This window comes from Patagioenas fasciata, chromosome 1, assembly GCF_037038585.1.
Source record: "Patagioenas fasciata isolate bPatFas1 chromosome 1, bPatFas1.hap1, whole genome shotgun sequence".
In the NCBI taxonomy this organism is placed as follows: Eukaryota; Metazoa; Chordata; class Aves; order Columbiformes; family Columbidae; genus Patagioenas; species Patagioenas fasciata.
Genome location: NC_092520.1, coordinates 102,531,059 through 102,552,675, shown reverse-complemented (window position 1 = coordinate 102,552,675; position 21,617 = coordinate 102,531,059). Strand labels below are relative to the sequence as shown.

At 36.1% G+C, this 21,617-nt stretch overlaps 1 protein-coding gene across 12 annotated transcripts in view; it reads right to left on the bottom strand.

Annotated features, from left to right (window-relative positions):
• Window positions 1–21,617, bottom strand: part of DMD (dystrophin) — a 1,243,922-nt gene that overhangs the window by 683,543 nt on the left and 538,762 nt on the right. For all 12 annotated transcript variants that reach the window (XM_065859822.2, XM_071812115.1, XM_071812091.1 and 9 more), the window contains 7 exons: window positions 21,401–21,613; window positions 17,624–17,737; window positions 15,933–16,088; window positions 12,366–12,536; window positions 9,741–9,923; window positions 8,162–8,296; window positions 7,264–7,413 (listed from right to left, as the gene is read on the bottom strand). In XM_065859822.2, the coding sequence (XP_065715894.1) occupies window positions 7,264–7,413; window positions 8,162–8,296; window positions 9,741–9,923; window positions 12,366–12,536; window positions 15,933–16,088; window positions 17,624–17,737; window positions 21,401–21,613 (1,122 nt within the window). The remainder of the gene's footprint in view (window positions 1–7,263; window positions 7,414–8,161; window positions 8,297–9,740; window positions 9,924–12,365; window positions 12,537–15,932; window positions 16,089–17,623; window positions 17,738–21,400; window positions 21,614–21,617) is intronic.

Below are 21,617 nucleotides of genomic sequence, written 5' to 3'. Positions count from 1 at the left end.
ACAGTAAATTCTCATTCCAAATTGTCCTTAAACCACACATATATTTAAACCCTTGACATACATGGGTTAGTTTTAACTATTTTTTGTAATGGTTTAATATGGTATTTACCAGGTAATAAATAACCTGGTACTTTCTTCCATGTGTTGTCATGTCCACCTGTGGACTCATATTTTACTTAGACTACAGCTTCTGCCTAGCAGAGTTTCTGCTTTATACAGAGCACATAATAATTACCAACAATCTAAAATGCAATATAGTTTTTCTCTGTACAAGCCTAGCCATGCTGTTGATCCCAGAATGAAGTTACTTTCTTTGACATGAATTAAAGGAGAAGGGAGAAGGCAACCACTTTTTAAACAACATTGGTAGGTGTCCTTCCATTTTTCAAGTCAAATCAGACTTTTTCTCCTTCATGAGCCATCTTTAATTTGATTCATACCTATTATGAAACTCTTGCCTTGAACAAAAATATCTCTCAGCAATTCAGTGAGAATATTTGATATATCTGTACCTTCTTCATAGAGCTCAGATTCTTATAGAGCTTCACATTTAATGAATAAAAAAATATTATTTCTTGTGAGCATTCTTGTTAACTGTTCTACTTAGTTAAAGGATAGTGATCCAACCAGTATTTACTATATTTGTGTTTGTAAGCTGCTTTGTGCTATTTCAAAACGGTTGATCAGATAATCTTGTATCACTGCCAGAGCTGGTAACCTTCTGTAGACTGAGTAGTTTTACATATCAGACCCACGCTGTCAGTGTTACTGGAAGCACCTGAGCCACTAAGGTGTTACTACAGTACCAAATGAAGCATAAAACCCCAGTAACATCACAGTACAGTACAAAGGCTTGCTACTTAAATGACTTTTACCTTCATCTGATTTGAGATTTTATTTTGAAAGGTTCTCACCCTGTTCAAAGCAGCAAGGTTAAAGAACATGGCTTCCTTTTACCTTGACACTCCTTACGACTAATTTGTAAGCATGGCTAAGATACAGTCACTCTCAACCTTTACATTTGCATCACTATACAGTAGATTAAAAGACACAGATCAGAAACATGGTAACCAGCTTTCTACAGCACACAGGTAAGGGCATCCTCCTGGAAGCATGGAAGAAAACCTCTCTGCCCTTACTGATCTCATTGCATAACTGGTAGGACTAATCCACATGCACAGTCCATTCATTCAGAGGGTTTTAGTATTCTGATGTTCAGAACAGCTCACCACTTAAAATAAGACACTGAAGAAGTTCCATTCTTATCAATCATTAAAATAAGGGCTTCACTTTCTGGAGAATTCAATATACTGGGCACAAATTTGGTGCTAAGTCCTTCTGAAAAACTACTTTTATCGTAATACTTGAAGCTTTGAACCTTTGTTAAATGTTGTCAGATGCTAACTACTATTTGCAGCTTAACTCTTGCTTAAGTACAGATAAATTTGCTGCCATCCTCAGGAGCAGCCTGTGTGCATGCAATGAAGTAGTTATCACTGCATGGAAACTCACAAAAAATCATAAAACTGCATGACAAATATGTGGTTATTGAAAAATTGTCATCTCTATGCTGATACTAGCAGAAACTGTATATCAAAATCTGGTTTTAGAATACAACTGGAAAAATTAAAACATTCCCAAACTCATTGATCAAATAGTAAAGCAGATACAATTCAGAAAGAATTACAACAAATCCTTACCTGAGTCTGACAGAAATTTTATGGCTGGATTTCAAACAAATATAAAGTCAGATAAATATATACGCATGTTTGTGATATCTTTGTATGTACACAAAGTCAGTAGGTACATACACATACAGACAAAATATATTCCTTTCATTGTCTTCAGAGAGAATTTGGTTACAGCCTGAAAATGTGTGATATTTTGCATCTTCCAAGTGAGGTGAAAGTACATCTTTTCCAAAAACTGTGAACTGTTTAGATGAATGGCATCTTCACAGTTGTGATGATTTTCTCAGATATAAATGGGTGCTGCTTTAACTTTTTTGTTTTATTGCTTACTGGGAACAGACCCCATCCTGCACACTCACCTAAAGTCAAGCCTCTACCCCAACCCTGTTCAAGTCACACAATAAATGTAACAAAAAAGTCTTCACAATAATGTTACAAAAGGTACAATGCACTCATGCAGCATAAGCTATTTCTTCAGTACATAACACCTGACTCAAAAAACCTAATCTTGTTCACTAAGTAGGTCCCTGGCACTATCACTGGCATTGCAGAATACTTATCAACTCAGTCAAGGGGAATGTCACAATATGGAAGAGGATTCTTCCTCTCTTTCAGTAGAAAAGAGGGTTACTGAGAGATGTAAGCATTAGAGAGCTGTACAAAAAGGGCATATGTACTACACACTTACATCTGTGAACCTGAGTTTCAAATCTGTCCTTAAAACTCATATGTCTGTGTGTGTGAAAATCTGTATATGCATATTTTTAAAAGATGTGAAAGTTGAAATTTTATATATCTAAAAGAGAAAAAAATTTTAATTTATGATGTTCTGGTTTTACGAGGTTTGTTTTGGCTTGTGGTTAATTTGTGTGTGCACTGTTTTGGGGTTTGTTGGTTTGTTTGTTTTCTCTGGAAGATTATGTTTTTTTCTGTTCCTCTGTGGAAGAAATAGTTTAACATTGCACTGTATAAATGGGTCTGGGAACATAACAGGAAGCTCTAGCTCTGCTATCAGATCATAGTCGATAAAGCTGAAGGCTTTGGTCTCTAAAGGGAAGTGTCTGACAGTTAATCGCTAAATAGGATATCTCAGGATAATAACCATTTAATTATTTCTGAGCCAGTGAAATGTTGACATCTGTCAAAGAAAATAAAAAGAAACAAAAAAATCTGCTGTTAGGCACTATCCGAATGAAAGAGAAAAGCAAAAAGTATTTATGGACTGAACTTTTTATTGAAGTCTCAACAGGATTTTATAGATTTTTAGTTATTTTTTATGACTATGCATAACATTGAATTTTTATGATATGTGATATTGCATAAATCTGTTTACAATTTAACAAAGATCAATGGTAAATGCATAAAATGGAAATGCTGTATATTACCCATATAAAGTTCCATATTAAGAAAAAAGCTGCACTGAGAGGCTGAAGAAAGGAGAGCTGGAGATGCTCAAACTTTTGCTTGTGACTGGAGTTCATTCTTTGATGTTGAATATTATAAAGCTATATTTATAGACATTGCCACTTTTTCTTTAAATAATACATTTCATGTATTTAATGACATTAGTCACACATGCAGTTACTAAGATGTTGGTTAGAGTTTTATGCTTAAAACCAAGTAGAGTTTTGTTTTTGAGGCAGTACTCAGTAGCTGTGCTGTGGGAGAAAAATAGAACAAAACCTTTTGAAAATTATGGTACTTTTACTACAGGGTATATTTATTTAAAATGCAGAAGAAAATTCATTAATCAGCTTATAAGTTCCAGCTCATGGAAAGGGATCTGTTAAGAAAGGCAAAAATATGTCAGCCCTTTTTTTGGCTCAGTTATACTCTCTATTGGGAAATGTTACTGCAGAGCAAAAGTCAGAAAATGTTCACTTTAAAATTTCTTCTTAATTTGTTTAAATTACTTTAAAATTTAACCTGATGCTTGGTGTTATAAAAGTTGTATCTCAGATATAAAGGGTGTTCCAAAAAGATGGACCAGTTTCAAAGCATGGTGATTTCAAACTGGTTCCATCATTTTGAAATGCCCTGTGTTACAACATCTCTATACATCTTGCATCAAATTGTTAATGTGTTAATATCTGCTTTTTGTTTAGAATTTTTAATATCCTACAAGCTAGAACTAATTCTTCTGTAATTTCTATTAATATTTCACAATGTGTTTTTAAAGTAAGTGGCTACAAATATTTGACTTTTCAGCCATAAAGTGATATTCATCTTTGATCAACTGTATTCCAAAACTGGAAACTATACCAAGGAGCACTTTTTTTATCTCTTTAGGTTATCACTGCTGACAGTGCCTCAGAAGACTCTTAGAAGCCTTCAAAGCAATCACATGGAGATGAGGCATGATGAATTCTTTCTCCTCTTGAGACAAGAACAAAACAGATAAACTGTGTCAAATGATGAATGTGTGCTCTTTTAAAGAATCAAAGGGTAATCTTGAGGGGAGTCCTAAAATAAATTAAGAGACAGTCCCCAAGAATAAAAATTGAATCTAGTGTAAAGCCCATCTGAGCAATAATGTTTTATAAAGTTTTTTTGCAAGCATAGTCTCAAGAATATCCAGCTGATATTTTTGAAGTTTGCTGGGCATGATGTAAATTACTTTCAGCATTACAGAGGATGATAACCACTTGCCATATTAGCTTGAAGTTCTTCAGGCAGCAGTGTTTTTTAGATCCAATACATAGAGCTGTAAGTGAATTAGTCCTTGAAAAGTACAGATAGGGTATATGTTGCTTATCGACCAGCCCCAGATGTTCAAAAGCAAACTAAACACACTCAATCTTTGTTAACTACAGAGATAAGACATATAAACATAAAGCCACTATCTGCCTTTAAAAATGAATCTCTATCTCAGTAGCAATGCTGCATTTTCCTGCAGCATCATTCATATGGCAGTGGTTTAGTTAGGCTGCTCTATTAGCAGTGAATAAATAGTTCACTTATTGCCTTGGTAATTACCTGCACAATTATTCAAATAAAAATAAATAACTTCACCACATTAGGATAGCCTATTAGCTTGTCTGAAGTAGAAGTGACCTTGAACACAAGCTAAATAGTGTTATATGCCTGCTATGTATTTTTATGCGAGGAGAGTGCATGCTGCTTGTATTTCAACAGCACTACGCAAACAGCGCAGAAAATTCAGTGTTGGCAATCTATGAAAAAAGGTGTCTGAGACTCCACTGGAAAAATTAATAAAGCACTTTGTTGTAGAAAATACAGAGAAAAGAAGTAGTGTGACCAAGTAATTCACAATTGAAATAGTTTCTTTACTGTTCTTATATTCATATACAAATCTCACCATTAGTATTTGACAACCAAATCTCACATCAAGCTTTCCAAAAACAGGGGAGGGGGGTGGTGGGGCTTCCTCTCTCTGCCTTTTTGTTTCTATTTAAGTTAGATTGGAAAGTAGTGAATACCTTTCTAATTTATTTTGCTTATATACTCATATATATTGTATGGAGAATTTCACAGATCTTCATGTTGTGCTTTCCACATTTAACCCCTGCAGCAGGCAAGAATTTTGATTTAATGCCTATCATTGTGAAGACTGAATATGATTCATCTATCACTCAGCAAGATTATTTGAAAGTTCAGTTTTCACACACTGGCAACCGTCTGTATATTCACAATTTTCTCATCCAAGTCTGGAGAAAAATTACAGATACCAAGAAGAAGAATTCCATGGAATGTATCTGCTATGTTTAATTTTCCATTATGACACTGTCCAGCAATATGGGACTATGTGAATGCCTGGACTGCACCAGAACTACCAGCATTTAGTTAGTAGAGGGAACCAGGCTCTTTGCCTCCCATCTTTCAAGTCGAAGCTCAGAACAGCTGAGGACAGTTCCTTAATTTTTACTGTAGTGTTTTTACTTCCACTGTTTTCAAGAACATTTCAAACACTACGAAAGAAGCAAAAATATTATCATTGTCATGGTAGACTGATATAATTCTAACACAGCTGCTTACAAAAAGCTTCACTTCTGCATCATTTATATGATCAAAATTGAGTAAGTTTTACTGGCTTTGTAGCTCATCTTTGAGTATGTTCCGGCTCCAGTCATAAAGAAGGTCTCTGTGTCCTTCGCTAGGTCTTTCCCTAATAATTTCTTTTGGATCTTTACAAAATACTAGATCTGACATCTTCTTAATATTTCTCTTCATAGCTCCAAGATTTTCCTTCAGAACAGTAATAGTCAGCTCAAAAGTTACAAATTCACATATGAAGTCAGAAGTCCTCCATGAGTATCATTTTTCATGTATTTGCACTGAATATAAAAATAATAACTTAACTGTCTTGTTCCTCTGTCTTGCACGGTTACTCTGTGTTTATTTAGAGTTTGTCCCCACCTCTGTTACTAGCAAAGTACTAGTAGTTATTTCCTTACATATCCTTTGGTAATTTTAAAATTATTTGATGAATTCTGTTTGGTCCTGCCATTATACACATACATACACAACTAGTATTGGTACACACAAAAACATATTGAATAAACGCCTAGTACTAAGGGCAAATATTAATGCACAAGTATCATAGTTTTGAATTGATTTACCAGCAAAAAAGTACACTGTCCCACCAGTGGGATCTGTCAAAGAGTTAGTAAAAGCTTTTTGGCTGTTACAAAGATCACTAATCCAGCATACTGTTAGATTTCAGTCTCCCAGTGCTAAACATGTTTCTATATTGAAGTGTCTTTACGAAATCTTTCATTGATACAAAGATGCTGCAAAGAATACATCTATAAGAGAATGTTACTTTTATATTTAGTTTTGAAAACAGTTTGCTTCTCAATAAGAGTTTTGCTAGAGAAAGCATCACTTAATATGCAATTGAACATAAAAGCAACTAGACAGTCACTTCAATGTGTGAATTTTAGGGTTACCTATTGCACTGATTTTGTCTGGGATGGATTTAATTTTCTTCACAGCAGCCTATACAGTGCTATGGTTTAGACTGGTGACCAAAACAGCATTGATAACACAGATGTTTTAGCTATTGCTGAGCAGTGCTTGCACAGTGCCAAAGTCTTCCCTTTCTCACTCTGGCCCTCCCAGAGAGTTGGCTGGGGTGGGCAAGAGTCTGGAAAAGGACAGAGCAGGACAGCTGACCTGAACAGACCAAAAAGATATTCTGTACTGCATAGAGTCATGCTCAGCAGTTGGAGGTAGTTCTTACAAAATTGCCATTTCCCAGTAATTGGCTGGGCATTAGTCTCCTGATGGTGAGTGATGAGTTTTGTACAACTTGCTTCTTCCTTTCTTTTTTCTTTTCTTTTTTTTTCTTTCACTTATTAAATTGTCTTTATCTCAATCCATGAATTTTCCCACTTTTGCTGTTCCAATGCTCCGCCCCATTGCACCAGGAGAGGTGGGGAGTGAGTGAGCAGCTGTGTGGTGCTTTGCTACCTAATGGCATTAGCCTACAACACTTGTGGTTTAGGAACTAGACTAACAAAATAGTTTTTTTGTTCCTCTTTATTTTTTTTTTTAATGGTACCAGACTGTCAGTGGTTTAATGGAAAGACAGGTCAAATATTAAATATACCTCTTGCTGAAGTTCTTCCCATCGAGTGTTGAACTTCTCAAGTTTTTCATTGATCAATTCATCCAAAATTCCACCATCAGTTAAAGTCTGAGCCAATTCCCGAATTTGATTGCGATTATCTTCTGGATGTCTCATTAAGCGTTCCAGAGACTGAAACAAGGTCAAAAAAGTAGTTTGTTTTCCTTTCTGCAAATAAGATTCTACAGAACAATCACAATTCCTCTTAAAAATATAAATAAGAAACTTCATATTTCATACACAATAAAAGTAGAGAAAAAAGATAAAAATATCTATGTCCCATGTCTTAACAACCAAAACAAAGAAAGATTTTTGCAAAGCAATGAATTCAGTGCTTGAGTTAAAAAATGTGGACGGACTATGCCAAATTACTTCAGTGGGACTTTTTGTGTATTTAAAAAAAAATAAATGAATTGCTAGAGTACCTGAATAGGTGAAATTCAACAGCAAAAATGCATTACCAATGTAACATTTTGTATTTTGATCCACTAAGAGTATTAACTTAATTTGTAGAAATTTGAAAGGCTCCATGAATAAAAATTAAGTAGTAATAAGCAGAGTTGTAGTGCTAGGATGAAAGTTTGCTCTTTCTGAAGTCTTCAACATTTTTTTTTGACTGACTTAAGTGAGGCCATGTTTTTTAAAACATGTATTTCATTGTCATCAAGAAATGTCTGTGACATCAGGCACGATACAGTTAATTACTCTGTTTCATTTAGGTGGATTTGAATTCAAAAACTCATTTGTTGAATCAAGTGAGAACAAATATTCCAAATATTATGCATCTTGCTCATGTGTAATTTTGATTCATAGTTTGTTTTAAATGTAATGTAAAATTTATCAATACATGTAATATGATACTATTTAAGTCAGCACTTACATCTAGAGACTCAGAAATCTCTTCTGCACCTCCCTGGATCTTTTCAGTTGTCTTGAGTTCCAGTTCAATCTCATTCAACCATTTATTCTCTGCATCCAAATATGACAATAATTCACGCCAACATGCCCACACCTCCTGATGGAAAAAAAAAACAACAAAACATTGAGATTGAAAGTCTCACATCTAAATTTAATTTATCAAAACATTGAAAACATTGCATCCCCAAAACAACATGGTTGATATCTGATGGTTTTGGTGCGATATACTTGATTTTTTCCCAGTATTTATGTGTTCCAAACAAATACAATACACCAATGAAAACATTTTGTTTAAACAGAATAGTACCGCAGAATATACCATGTAAATGTGAACACTTCTCCAAAACACAACTTGAATCTTTCATCTCATTAACTATCCACTTTACGTGGTTTTCTATAAAATTTTAATAATTATTTAACGTACAGGTTTATAAAATGTCTAAAACCACCACTTTCAAGAATTCTGACTGAATTCTTGATTCTACGGAAATTAATTCTAAATCACATTTAGTGCAATTTACAGACTACTTAAGTAATAGAGTACTAAACATAATGTTATAAATGTAAATGTAAATGAACTTATGTCCCTATTCTCCTGTAATAAAATTATTGTCTAATATTTTACTTTTACAGTGTCTGAAGACACTTAAATAAGCAGATAAAAATGACACTTTATCTTCAAGCAAAACATTTCATTGATCACAACTCATCTTTTCATTATTCCTTTTTGTTTGTAGAAGTTAAAATAATTTTATTGAGATGCTAGATCAAGTTTCTCATAGTGCAATTCACCTCACCTAACTTTGGTCACATCAAATATAAGTATCTAGTCTAGGAGGAGGTTATAGAGGGATATTACCACACAACAACAACACTGATGATCAGGGGAAATACAGATTACCAGTTTAGACTACATACCTAATTTTCCACAGTGAAATTTAGAGGAGATAAATTTTACTAAGGCATATAATTCTCCTCTATGAAGATAGCTATTGCAAATTTGTTCACAACAAAAAACATACTTAATTTACTGTGACCACTGTATAATATGCAAATAGCCCTAGGGCAAGAATCTGAAATGGCCAAAATGTCAGGGTCACCTCAAAATGCATGAGACATATTCAGCTTGCCAGCAGATTAAATGCTGTTTCCATGCTGAGATAGCACCACCTGTCCAGCTTCAGGGCCATTTAATCAAAATCCTGAGGGGCTGGTGAAGACAACATTACAAGGTTGCTATAGGAGCCAGATGCTTGGCTTAATCTCAAGAGGGATAAGGACCCTGAGCAGCCATTGCTGTTTCCCACCCAAGAGCCACCTCTGAGGGTTGTTTGTTTGTTTGTTTAACTTAACTCTCCAGCATATACAGTTCTCAACAAAATTTAGCATTATGGCTCATATCATGCGGTATTTGGTAAATGGTTCATAAAGTGAGGACGGCCTTGAGCTACTCAAGATCCAATATGATAATACATCTTTGCTCTCTACCATACTTCTGCAGTTAGAAAGGCTATAAATACAGGGATAGACAAGATACCAACCTCCAAAGTTTTGCACTTTCCATTCAGTCGGCTGCAGAGTCGCTGGTAGGTGGTAATTAGAACATCAAGTTCCTTTTTCAAAGCCTCATGAGCTGCAGGTGGAGCCTTTGCTATAAAATTATTCACAGATTCAGTAATAAGCTTCACTTTCACTTCTTTCTGCACTGCTTCCTCCTTTGCTCTCTACCAAAAAACAAACAAACAAACAAAACAGAAAAAAAAGGAAAAAGTTGTAGTCCTGGTTTAAGAAAGAAAGCTGATTTCTAGTAACTCCATTAGAATTCTCTCTGACAGAAGTCAGAGGGAAAAGGAAAAACAACCCAACAGGGGAAAAAAAAAAACAAAAACCAAAAACCAAAAAACAAGGAAACAAACAAACAAAAACCCAACAAAAACACAAGAGATTTAATTCCTAGACTTTCTAAAATGACCTTGAAAACTTTTTTTTTTTCATTTTATTTCCAACACATGATACTCAATACAACTTCTCACAAATATATAGTTTCTTGAAGATCTCAGAATAGTAAAACATTTCATTTTTTTTTTTTTTACCAATAAATTCTTCAAATATCTTTTCCATAATACTTTAAGAATCATAAATGAAAAAAAAATCTGTCATGTTACAAATTCATGTACCTAGGTAAACAGCATGTACCTGGCAAGCAGCAAGACAGAACTAAAAAAGAAGATACTATAGATTTGCCCTTCCTTGACGCTGTTATTAGCTTCCATTTAAAGATAAATTGAGAAAATATATTTTTTTTCCACTGTACATTTTACACTTTTATCAAAGCATTAATTTTGATTTAATTCCCTCACTTTACAGAGATAGAAAAATCAGTGTCATTGTTCACCACCAGTGAATGTCAACCTAACATGAGGAAAGGAAAAGGTAGCATTCTCCCAAACAGCGATAAGACCTGAGGCAGAGAAGTTTCACAGAGAACAAACACAGGAAATCAAGATCTGAGGGACACAGAACCAAAAATAGGTGGTGAATTAAAACCAATAGTTAACAGATCATATGTAACTGATCTGGAGCCACTAACCTGACACTTTCCCCCCATTTTAGCCTATGTAAGCAAAACAACTATTCAATTCTAAATTTTCTTCCTCCATTTTTTGCTACTCTTCCCCTTGTTATGGTGCCTCATTAAATATATATATGGGATGATGTCTATGACCAGAGACACATCGTTACTGAAAACAGAGTGATGGTATACATAATGTCAACAGTGTGTACTGGTCTTGACAGGAATTTAAGATGAGAACTTCTTGGTCTGAAGACATTAAAAGGAAACCTTGTTCCCTACAACCTTTTTTCTCCCTGGGTCCAGTGAAGTCCACAAACCAGAATAATTGGGATCAGGCTGTCACTGCCAGAGAAACCTCACTAGGTTGCTCTTGGCTTTCCCCTTTGCTAGCTGTCAGAAGAAACGGGCTGCAGGATGAGCAAAGAGTTCTGGCCCAGATCTTGCCTGTTGTGTGGCAGGAGGGGTCGATGCAAGGCTCTGGGGAAAATGACCATCAGGAGCAGGTGAAGGGCTGCATGAGAAATGATCTGGTTATCTGCACAGATCGAGGTGTCATAGTTTAACATTCCTGTATTTCAGCTGGAAGTACAGAATATGAAATCCATGGGGGCTGTCTAAAACTGTATATTTAACCTATTTCATTATGCAGTGTAATGTAAAAATTAGAGTTGTGTTAGTTAATTACTAAAGAACTGTATCTCTAAAAGAGATGTTTACTTTTGATATATTTGTCTCATTTACAATGCATCAAATTGTTCCGTATATTTCCATATATTCTGTATATTCTGACTAGCATTAAGCCAGTTCTGCCAGTAAATAAAGAGATCATCAGTTGCATGGTCATATATTGTCAAACACTGGTAAAACTCTATGGACAACAAAGAATTTGTGAACAAAGTTTTGAATAGATTGTCAAGGCTATGTAATCTGTCTTCTTGAATAGCACAGGTCAAACAATTCACCTATGAAATAAAAATCAGGCCCACATCCAGTGGCTGAGAAACAGTATATTTGAGCATGTATCACATTCTAGTGGGTTTTTTTTCCTCTTTTTTTCTTTTTTTCTTTTTTTTCTTTTCTTTTCTTTTTTCTTTTTTTTTTTTTTTTCCAAAGGCCATATTCACCCCACATGAAAGAAACATTACTTAATTGAGACAAAAAATATACTGTTTATATACTGCTATATTGAAGAAATAAAATAATAAATCATGAATACTTAGTATATACTAACATACACCCTGAAGTACTAAATTTGTTTATCTCTCTTTAATATAAAAAGAAGACAGAAAACAGATTTTACTCAGTTAACTGCTGCTAACACCTGATTATTCCTTAAGTAACATTGTTGAAGCTGCATCAAAATCAAGCATCCAATAAAGCAAAGAGAAAAAAACACAATGCACTACTGTGAAAGATTATATTATCTTCCAACATATTCCAAATAGAAATTACTTCAAGCCGGCTACTTCTTAAATTTAAGGCTAACAAGTAGATCTAAAAAGACACATTTCTAAATGAAAGAGTAGACTTTTTTACAATGAAAACACCAAAAGCACTTTAAACACAGATCAAGGAATTAGCTCATTTTTACCTTCAGTTCCTCAACGGCTTTCTGTAATTCATCAGGTGTTTTATACTCAAAATCTCTTTCCAGATATTCTTCTTCTGCTTGTGTTATCCATTCATGCATTTCTGACAAATCTTTTCTGAGACTCACAGTCTTATCCAAACCACCTTTTAATGCTGCCTTCTTAGCATAGGCCTTTAAGAAGGAAAACATTACATGGTACTTGAAGGAAGGCTACTGTACAAACTTGACAATATTTCAGACTGAAAAGAAACAAATTCAATCCCATACTAATAACAATGATGTAATTAGGCAGATTTTAACAAGTAATTCCACAGATATTAATAACAGGTAACTGAGACAGTATTACACATGTATGCATCCTTTTGTTAGTGAGTCACTGCTGTGCAGAATGAGTTTTCAATGATCCTATAGCAAGATTCTATGCCATATGCTGAGGTCCTCAGAAAATAAATCTGAAAAAACATCACTCCACGACTATCTTCTAAAAGATGTTAAAAGAACCATCACAGGAGATCTTGAAAGTGCACTCAAGCATAAAATCAGAGGCTTTTGAGCTGTAAAGTCAGATAACCTTCAAACCAGTTTGAATACAACTTGCCAGGGAACAAAGCAAAATGCATATCTTTCTTTTACTGATGAACTCATTATGGAATCACTCAAAAAAGTGTAAATCCTAAAGAGAGACAAATAAAAAAAAAAAAATCTTGTACGGGAAGAAGCTATTTTAAAGGGAAAAATACTTTTCTAAATCTGTTGCCGATCACTATATAGGCATCACATAACTTACATAGCTCAGGTATAGAACTAGATGATCTTTAAGGTCCTTCTGAACTCAAACCATTCTATGAATCTATGAATTGTGCATCGACTTCTTAAAATAGCATGTAAATTATTAAGCCATTGGCCGAGCCATCTTTCAATGTTATAAAGAAGTTTGCAACAAAAACAACTGGTTGCACTACAGCCATTTTTCAAAGTTGGGTATGCAGAGCTGATCGCTCTGATATCCTGCACTGTGATGCTACTTCAGTAAATGTTATTTCTGGTATCATCAGGAGGAAATGTGTCTTAGTATTTGTGTTTTCTGATTGTTACTGGTTTCATTACACATCCCTGAGGACTGGCTGTTAAACATAAATGTTGTTCTGCACAAATATTGTTTTACAGAACAAGAGAGAGTGACAATAAAAAAAGTCATGTTCAACAAGTATGAATGCAGAAACATACGTGGTCCTACTAAATTCCCTCTTCCTCAGTCACAGCACCAGAAGGGAGGGTAATCTCCTATCACGTGGAAAGAGAATCTGAATGACAATTGTTAGCTCTCACAATTCTATTAACTGCATGTATATCAACCCAAGCTGACTTTTCCAAACTCTTTCACAAAATCCCCATATGCCAAAAGGTGAGCTGGTGAGGAAGAGCAAAGGCCTGAAGAGAGAAATTTGGCTGGAATTCAGGGAAAAAAGAAGAGTTTATGACCTTTTGAAGAAGGGGCAGGCAAATCAGGAGGACTACAAAGGATGTCACACGGTTATGCAGGGAAAAAATTAGAAGGGCCAAAGCCCAACTAGAGCTCAATTTGGCTACTGCTGTAGAAGACAATAAAAAAATGTTTATATAAGTACATTAGCAACAGGAAAAGGGTGAAGGAGAATCCCCATCCTTTAGCAGACATGGGAAGAAACAAAGTGACAAAGGCTGTGTAAAAGACTGAGGTAGTCAATGCCTTCTTTGCCTCAGTCTTTAATAGTAAGACCAGTTGTTCTTGGGATACCCAGCCCCCTGAGCTAGAAGACACAGACATGGAACAGAATGAAGCCCAAATAATCCAAGGGGAAATGGTTAGCGACCTGCTGCACCACTTAGACCCACACAAGTCTATTGTACCAGAGGAGAGAGCTGGAAGAAGTGCTCATCAACCCACTTTCAGTTATTTATCAGCAGCTCTGGATAACTGAGCAGGTCCTAGTGCACTGGAGGTTGGCAAGTAGGACATCCATCTACAAGAAGGACTGAAAGGAGGATCCAGGGTACTACAGGACTGTCAGTCTGACCTCGGTGCTGGGGGAGGGCATGAATCAGATCATACTGAGTGCTATCATGTGGCACATACAGGACAACCAAGTGATCAGGACAAGTCAACACAGGTTTATGAAAGGCAGGTCCTGCTTGACCAACCTGATCTTCTTCTGTGACAAGGTGACCCTCTTAGTAGATGAGGGAAATGCTGTGGTTGCTGTTTACCTAGACTTTAGTAAAGTTTTTGACAGCATTTCCCACAGCATTCTCCTGCAGAAATTGGCTGCTCGTGGCTTGTATGGCATTACTCTTTGCTGGGTAAAACACTGGCTGGATGGCCCAACCCAAAGATTTGTGGTGAATAGAGTCAAACCCAGCTGGCGGACAGTCACAAGTGGTGTTCCCCAGGGATCAGAATTGAGACCAGTTCTGTTTAATCTCTATCAATTATCTGGATGACGGGATCTAGTGCACCATCAGTGAGAACTTGCAGATGACACCAAGTTGGGTGGGAGTATTGATCTGCTGGAGGGTAGGAAGGCTCTACAGATAGATCTGGACTGTCTGGATCAATGGGCCAAGGCCAATTGTATGAAGTTCAACAAGGCCAAGCGCCAGGTCCTGCGCTTCGGTCACAACAACCCCAGGCAGCACTACAGGCTTAGGGAAGAGTGGCTGGAAAGCTGCCTGGCAGGAAAGGGATGTCGGAGTGCTGATCAACAGTGGTCGAATATGAGCCAGTAGTGTGTCCAGATAGACAAGAAGGCTAGCAGTATCCTGGCTTGTATCAGGAATAGTGTGGCCAGTAGGTCTGGGGCAGTGATCATCTCCCTGTACTTGGCACTGGTGAGGCCACACCTTGAATCCTGTGTTCAGTTTTGGGCCCCTCACTACAAGACAGACATTGAGGTGCTGGAGAGAGTGCAGACAAGAACGGTGAAGGGGCTGGAGAACAAGTCTGATGAGGAGTGGTTGAGGGAACTGGGGCAGTTTAGCCTTGAGAAAAGGAGTGTCTACAACTACTTGAAGGAGGTCATAGCAAGGTGGGTGTCAGTCTCTTTTCCCAAGTAACAGGCGATAGGACAAGAAGAAATGACCTCAAGTTGTGCCAGGAGGAATTATTACAAATTCTTCACTGCTTTAGTATGTTATTTCACTTAGAATAATGTCAAGAAAGTATAACAATGCAAAATACAATGCAACAGGTGAAATACAGAACTTGATTTTTTGGCAAATGCTTATATACCAGTTTCAGAAACCTAGTTTTGCAGAAGCCATAAATCACATTGTTGTTAAGATCTAAGATACCAGTATATAAATTTGTTATAAAAATAGTAAGATACTGTATTATAATATGAAGATAAATACTTTATATGTATTGCTACATGCTAAATAGAATTTCTAAAACAGAATTTTAACTAATGGGAACCAAAAGTGTCTTAAACATAGTTTCATTTCTACTTGATATGCATAGAAGGACAAACTCTGTTAATGAGAAATCTGATTATTAATTTAAAATGAACCACTCAGAAGGAGATATCATACCTGTTGGCAAATGTGTTCCCATTGAACATTGAGCTCCTTTAGTTCTGTCTCTATTCTGGAAGCAAATTCTGGTTCTGCTTCACTCTTCATTTTCTTCCCAACCTCATTAACACTGTTCAAACTCGGCTGGATTGTCTGAATATCATTTACTAAAGCCTAAAAGAACAGCAGAATATTAGGTAAGCATCATTCACACAAAATTTCAGATATACTATCCCTGTCAAAATGTGTCTACATGAGATTCTGACATGTCTTTGGTTCAGACCTCTAGTTAAATGAGCACAATTTACCGACTTACCCATGAAAATAAATTTTAAAAGGATGAGAAGCTGCAATGTGGTAAACTATTCTATATCAGATAACGTTCATTTGCAAAATACGTAACAAAGTTTTAACTGCTATGTATAGACTATATATATAAAGATATGTATAGTGTCCTATTCTATGTATTATATCTATTACAATACCTAGATCTTTGATTCACATTTGTGCAAGAGTATCCAATCATCATGGTGGAAAAGTATTTGTGAATCCATCTTATTAACTGTGCCAGTATTACCCTTGGGCTGTTAATTCACCTGATAACATGATCTGAATGAAGATATTCTTTGGTTATGTCTAGTTATCAGAATTATATTTTTGTTCGAATATTATTTAAATCCTGAGGAAGTTCTAAATTGCCACCTCTAATTTTATTTCCTAAGGCCTTCTGAAGTGCTGAAGATGTTAAACTGGGCTTCCTACACAGTAGAAAAGGCTGGAAGCATAAACACATAAAAGATGATTAAGATTTTGGTATCTTTACTGTATGTTTGACAGTAATGGCTAATATTTGTGCAAACTCTTCACAAATTCAGGTGACAAATTCTAAAGGAGTCACATATAACTTATTGCTCCATTGAGACAAGAGATGTCCTATATAATTTATAGTAATTTTTATTTAAATAAGGGGTAAGAGAGAAAGTCCGAGAAGTTCCTAAGTTCTGTAAAATCAATACATATGTTTCATGATATTTACACATCCTGCCAGCACGCTTACAGAACTTGTAAATTCCACTGAACACATAGACAGAGACTATCATAGATTACAAGATTCACTGCTCTTACACACTCTGTTGAGACAGGCAGAAGAATTTGTAAACCTTGTGATGGAAGTGGCAATACTTCATGAAGCTTTAAAACTCTGCTGGGACAAAATCCTGGAACTTGTAAGTTTAGTGGAAAAAAAAAATGGTTATAACTCACAATACCTACAAGTTCTTTTGGCACAGTCACAAAAGCTTGTAAATCACATGTGAATAACAGACACAGAAAAAGCTCTTCTGGTTTATATTATGCAGTTTATAACAAATACACATGCAAAGTTTGTAAACTCAACAAAGTACATAGTTATCTGAGGAGGCTACTAACTTTTTATTTGCTGCAACTACACTTTTTGATGTTGCACTCCTGCTATAAATGCATAATAATACTGTGAATGTATGCCTCCTCTCTGTATTGAAGTTTCCCATTTTTTTAACACAATTTTCCTTCAAACCCAGGAAATGCAGTAGGTTCAAATACACTGCAGAGGACGACCTCCTTACAACATGAATTTATTTTTAGGAAAACTAACCATTTCTGCAATTTCTGTATAAGCTAGGCTTATAGAGAACAACTGAATAATTGTCAAGCAGGCAGGTAATACTCACTGTACATTGATCAAGTTGCTTTTCCAGTGCTTCTGAATCACCAAGGGCAGGCCACTCTTCCTTCAGAAAAACATCTACTTCAGCCATCCACTTCTTCAGTGTTTTAGTGTCATTCTGTTTATTAAAAAGACATTTTATTGCATTGCAAAGAACCTGACTGGCAATAGCATAATTCATCCTGGCACTGCAACTAAAACTCAACACAATGTAATTTCAAGATTATTGAACTATCTGAAAAATACAAACACAGCAAACAAGCAAACCCAATTTTATCTAGGGCTGTCGTAGACTCTTTCGCCTGCACTCTGACCATTTCTGCCCAAGTTTAATGTGTCTATAAGCAGGCAACTTTCTGGCTCTCAAGTTTCTGCCTTCCAAATCTCATTTGTGTTTAGATGATGCATGAGTGCTCATTGCTTTCTTGTATGGCTTCAGACCACTCATTCTTGGCAATTAATTCAGGGTCACCTATCAAAGCCTCCTGTGTTTCAATTTGTGGGTCCCTTCCAACTCAGGAAATTCTATGAATTTCAATTTCAGGGTCCTTTTGGAAATTGCACATTCTATTGCCTATTTCTCTACCAGAACACAACACAGAAAGACTCCCTCACTACTCTGAATGAAAAAAAAAAAAAAAAAAAAAAAAAAAAAATAATCAAAAAAAACCACACCACCCCAAAAAACAGTACTGAAACAGTAATTGAAACAGATTCACTTCAGAAACTAAAATCATGTAAAGATTCAATGAATCATTTCAGATAAGGATTCTCAATTACTGTCTCTAGCAGCAGAGTATTTGTAATCAGTAATATGTTTTTGCTGAATGTCAAGTTGAATTAAAGCACTAGAAAGGACAGTTCATAAGAATACAGGCTGTGCCCTAAAATGTGTACAAAAATGCCTTAGCAGATATTACAAGACAGGTAACCAAAGGGAACATTTTCCAAATGTGCTTGATATATTTAATAACAGCAGGCTAACATGGAAAATGAACTGAATTAATAAGAATAATCATACAGAAATTATCATTATTTTTCAGAATGGCAATTAACAAAACACTGTTGAAATGTCTACTGTGCATTCCACTATCATTGAGTAAAAATAGTTCAGAATCATATTTCATGATGACACCTTAATACCTTTAAATGAATACTTTAAGCATAGTTCATTAATGCTGCAAAATATAGATCTGATGGGATTTACAGTCTCCAGTTAACGATGAAGATCGAGTGTATAACTTGCATTTTGAATCAGACTGTAAATGCATTTTATTTGTCAACACTGATTTCCTTCATAACTCTTCCATAAATTGCGACAGAGAAAACAATTGTCTGGAAGAAAAATCATTCAAGGAGTTGAAAAGACAATGACTTTTATATTAACTGTGTGCTACAGTGACTTCAGCAATAAACATAAAGGCTAAGATTTCTATGCAACAATAGCTCACATAGCTTCAAAAATATGTGTTCTACAGAGCATGGTCATGACGTTCAGGACTTTCTGCTTTTAACAGCAGTGAGGGAACCTGTAAACCTCTACCCAGAAAATTCATGGGGGGAGAAGACAAAAATAATTTCTCAAGTATATATTGCTCTGTTTTGTGCAATTGCAAGTATTTAATTATATTATTGACAAAATCTCTTTTCAGTTTTTGTATTTATATCAGGTTTATGTGGCCAGGTTTTGGCAGCAGGGGCGACCTCTTTGAAGAGAGGTCAGGTACTGCCCCTGTGCTCGGTACAGGCAGTACCAGCTGCCTCCAATGGACCCATCACAGGACACTGCTGACCCCATGGTCAGCTAGTGACGACTCTGTGATAATACAGTTAAGAAAGGTCAAAACCATCAGGTAGACAAGGGAGGAGAGGAAAGAAATGAGAAACAGCTCTGCAGATGCCAAGGTGAGTGAAGAAAGAAGGAGAGGAGGTGCTCCAGCTGCCAGAGCAGAGATTCCTCTGCAGCCTGTGGTGATGCAGGCTGTTCTCCTACATACCGTGGAGGTCCATGGTAGAGCAGATATCCACTCTGCCACCCATGGAGGAATCCCATACCCAAGCAGCTGGATGTGCCCTAAAGGAAGCTGCGTGCCATGGAGAGCTCACACAGGAGCAGATGTTTCCTGAAGCACTGCAGAATATGGGAGGGCCCAGGTTGGAGCAGGAGAAAGGAGTGAGGAGGAAGAAGTGACAGTGAGGAACTAGTATGGATCAACCACAGTCCTTGTCTCATTGCCCACCAAGGGGTCCAGGGGCATGAGGAACAAGAGTGAAGCAATAGAGCACAGCCTAGAAGAAAGAGGAAGGGAGGAAGGTGGTGTCCTATTTTTTTTTTTTGTTGTTGTTGTTGGTTTTGCTTTGTTGTGTGGTTTGTTTGGTTGTGGTTTTTTTGTTTGTTTGTTTTTTTCTGTTTCTCAATACCCATATCTATTTTCATTGGCAATAAATGAAATCAGTTTTACCCAAGTTGTTTCTGTTTTGCCACTGATGGTAACTGGTAAGCAATCTCCCTGTCTTTATCTCAATCCAAGAGCTTTTCCATCCTATTTTCTCCCTCTGTCCTGCTGAGAACAGGGACTGAGAGAGCAGCTGGAAGGGTATCTGGCTGCTCGTCAAGTTTATCCCACGATGTCTTAAAACTGCATTCCAAGACCAGCTTCAAACATCAGAGATGTAGTTATGGAGCCAAAGTTACAATTTAGAGTAATGTAGTATTTCAGTAGCTAAATTATAAATGGTACTGATAAAATGTTTCCTCCTTTTTTCTGTCCATTTTGCTTATTTAAAAACAGATCAAGAGTAAAAAATAATGAGTACTTTTTTATTCTTATATTTTTTTTTCTTTCTCCTACACAAGCAGAGGTAAAAGAATACTTTGAGACAACAAAAATATTCCTGACCAGATAACTCTATTGAATTAAGTTGAAAACAATTAGACTTGTATTATAATTCACAATGTGGAGCTAATAATGTATAATGTTTTAATACCAGCAAACCGAAGCCAAGGACAAAAATATTTCATGTTATAAATAGAAGAAATACAGAGAGACAACACTGAGAAGAAATACACTGTGAGAACACAGCTTTGAGTACAGCTGCAGGACCTCCACCTTCAGAACTTTCTTTGTGATATCCCCCATGAGAATGCAAGTGTTTGTTTGCGTGGTGGGCAGGAGAGTAAAAGCATATTAAAAAACACTCAAATACTTCCTCAATTTTTGTGATTGGTTAATCTGAATTAATCTGAAACCATTCTTCTGTTCCTTGAAGTTATATAGAAATAGAACAGGAATACGTTAAAAATTGACATATTTTAAACCTTACAACATCTAAGTCATAGACATGCCCTGTAATGCTGATACATTTGATTTAAAAATAAGTGTAAATAGGAGATCCTCACAGTAAGAGAAACATATTCCAAATACCTGAAATTCACACAAGTGTGTAAGTAATGCACACTCCTCCTTTCTGGCAACTATCACATTACAAAGTACTTCAGTCATGTAAGTTAATCCTTTAAAGTCAGTATGGTTAGAGCTACTTCAGCTGCATGAAAAAGAATTTCAGTTACATTGGAAAAGCAAGCAGAGGAATATTAGTAGTAATTTCACTGAAATCAAAGTTAAGTTTTGCCATTGAAACAAAACAGGCAGAAAGAGTCACAAAATCAGGATTCAAAGTAAAATCTTGGACCCATCAAAATCAAGTGAAATGCATGCTGTGCCATTCTCTTGGACACAAGCTACCGCATAGTAGAAGAGTCTGAAAAAGTTTATTTAACCTGGAATCGCTGGAGTTTAGTCATACGCTCCTCAAGTTTCTGGCAATGTTCCACCAGCTGCGCTGATAATTTCTTCCAGCGGCCAAGGATCACTTCGATCTCCGATCGATATTTCTGGCTGACTTCTGCAGGGGCTTTCCTGGACATGTCTTCCACAGTTGTGCTGAGATAGTTAAGGCCTTTTTGCTGCTCTTGCAGAGAGCTTTGCAGAGCCTAT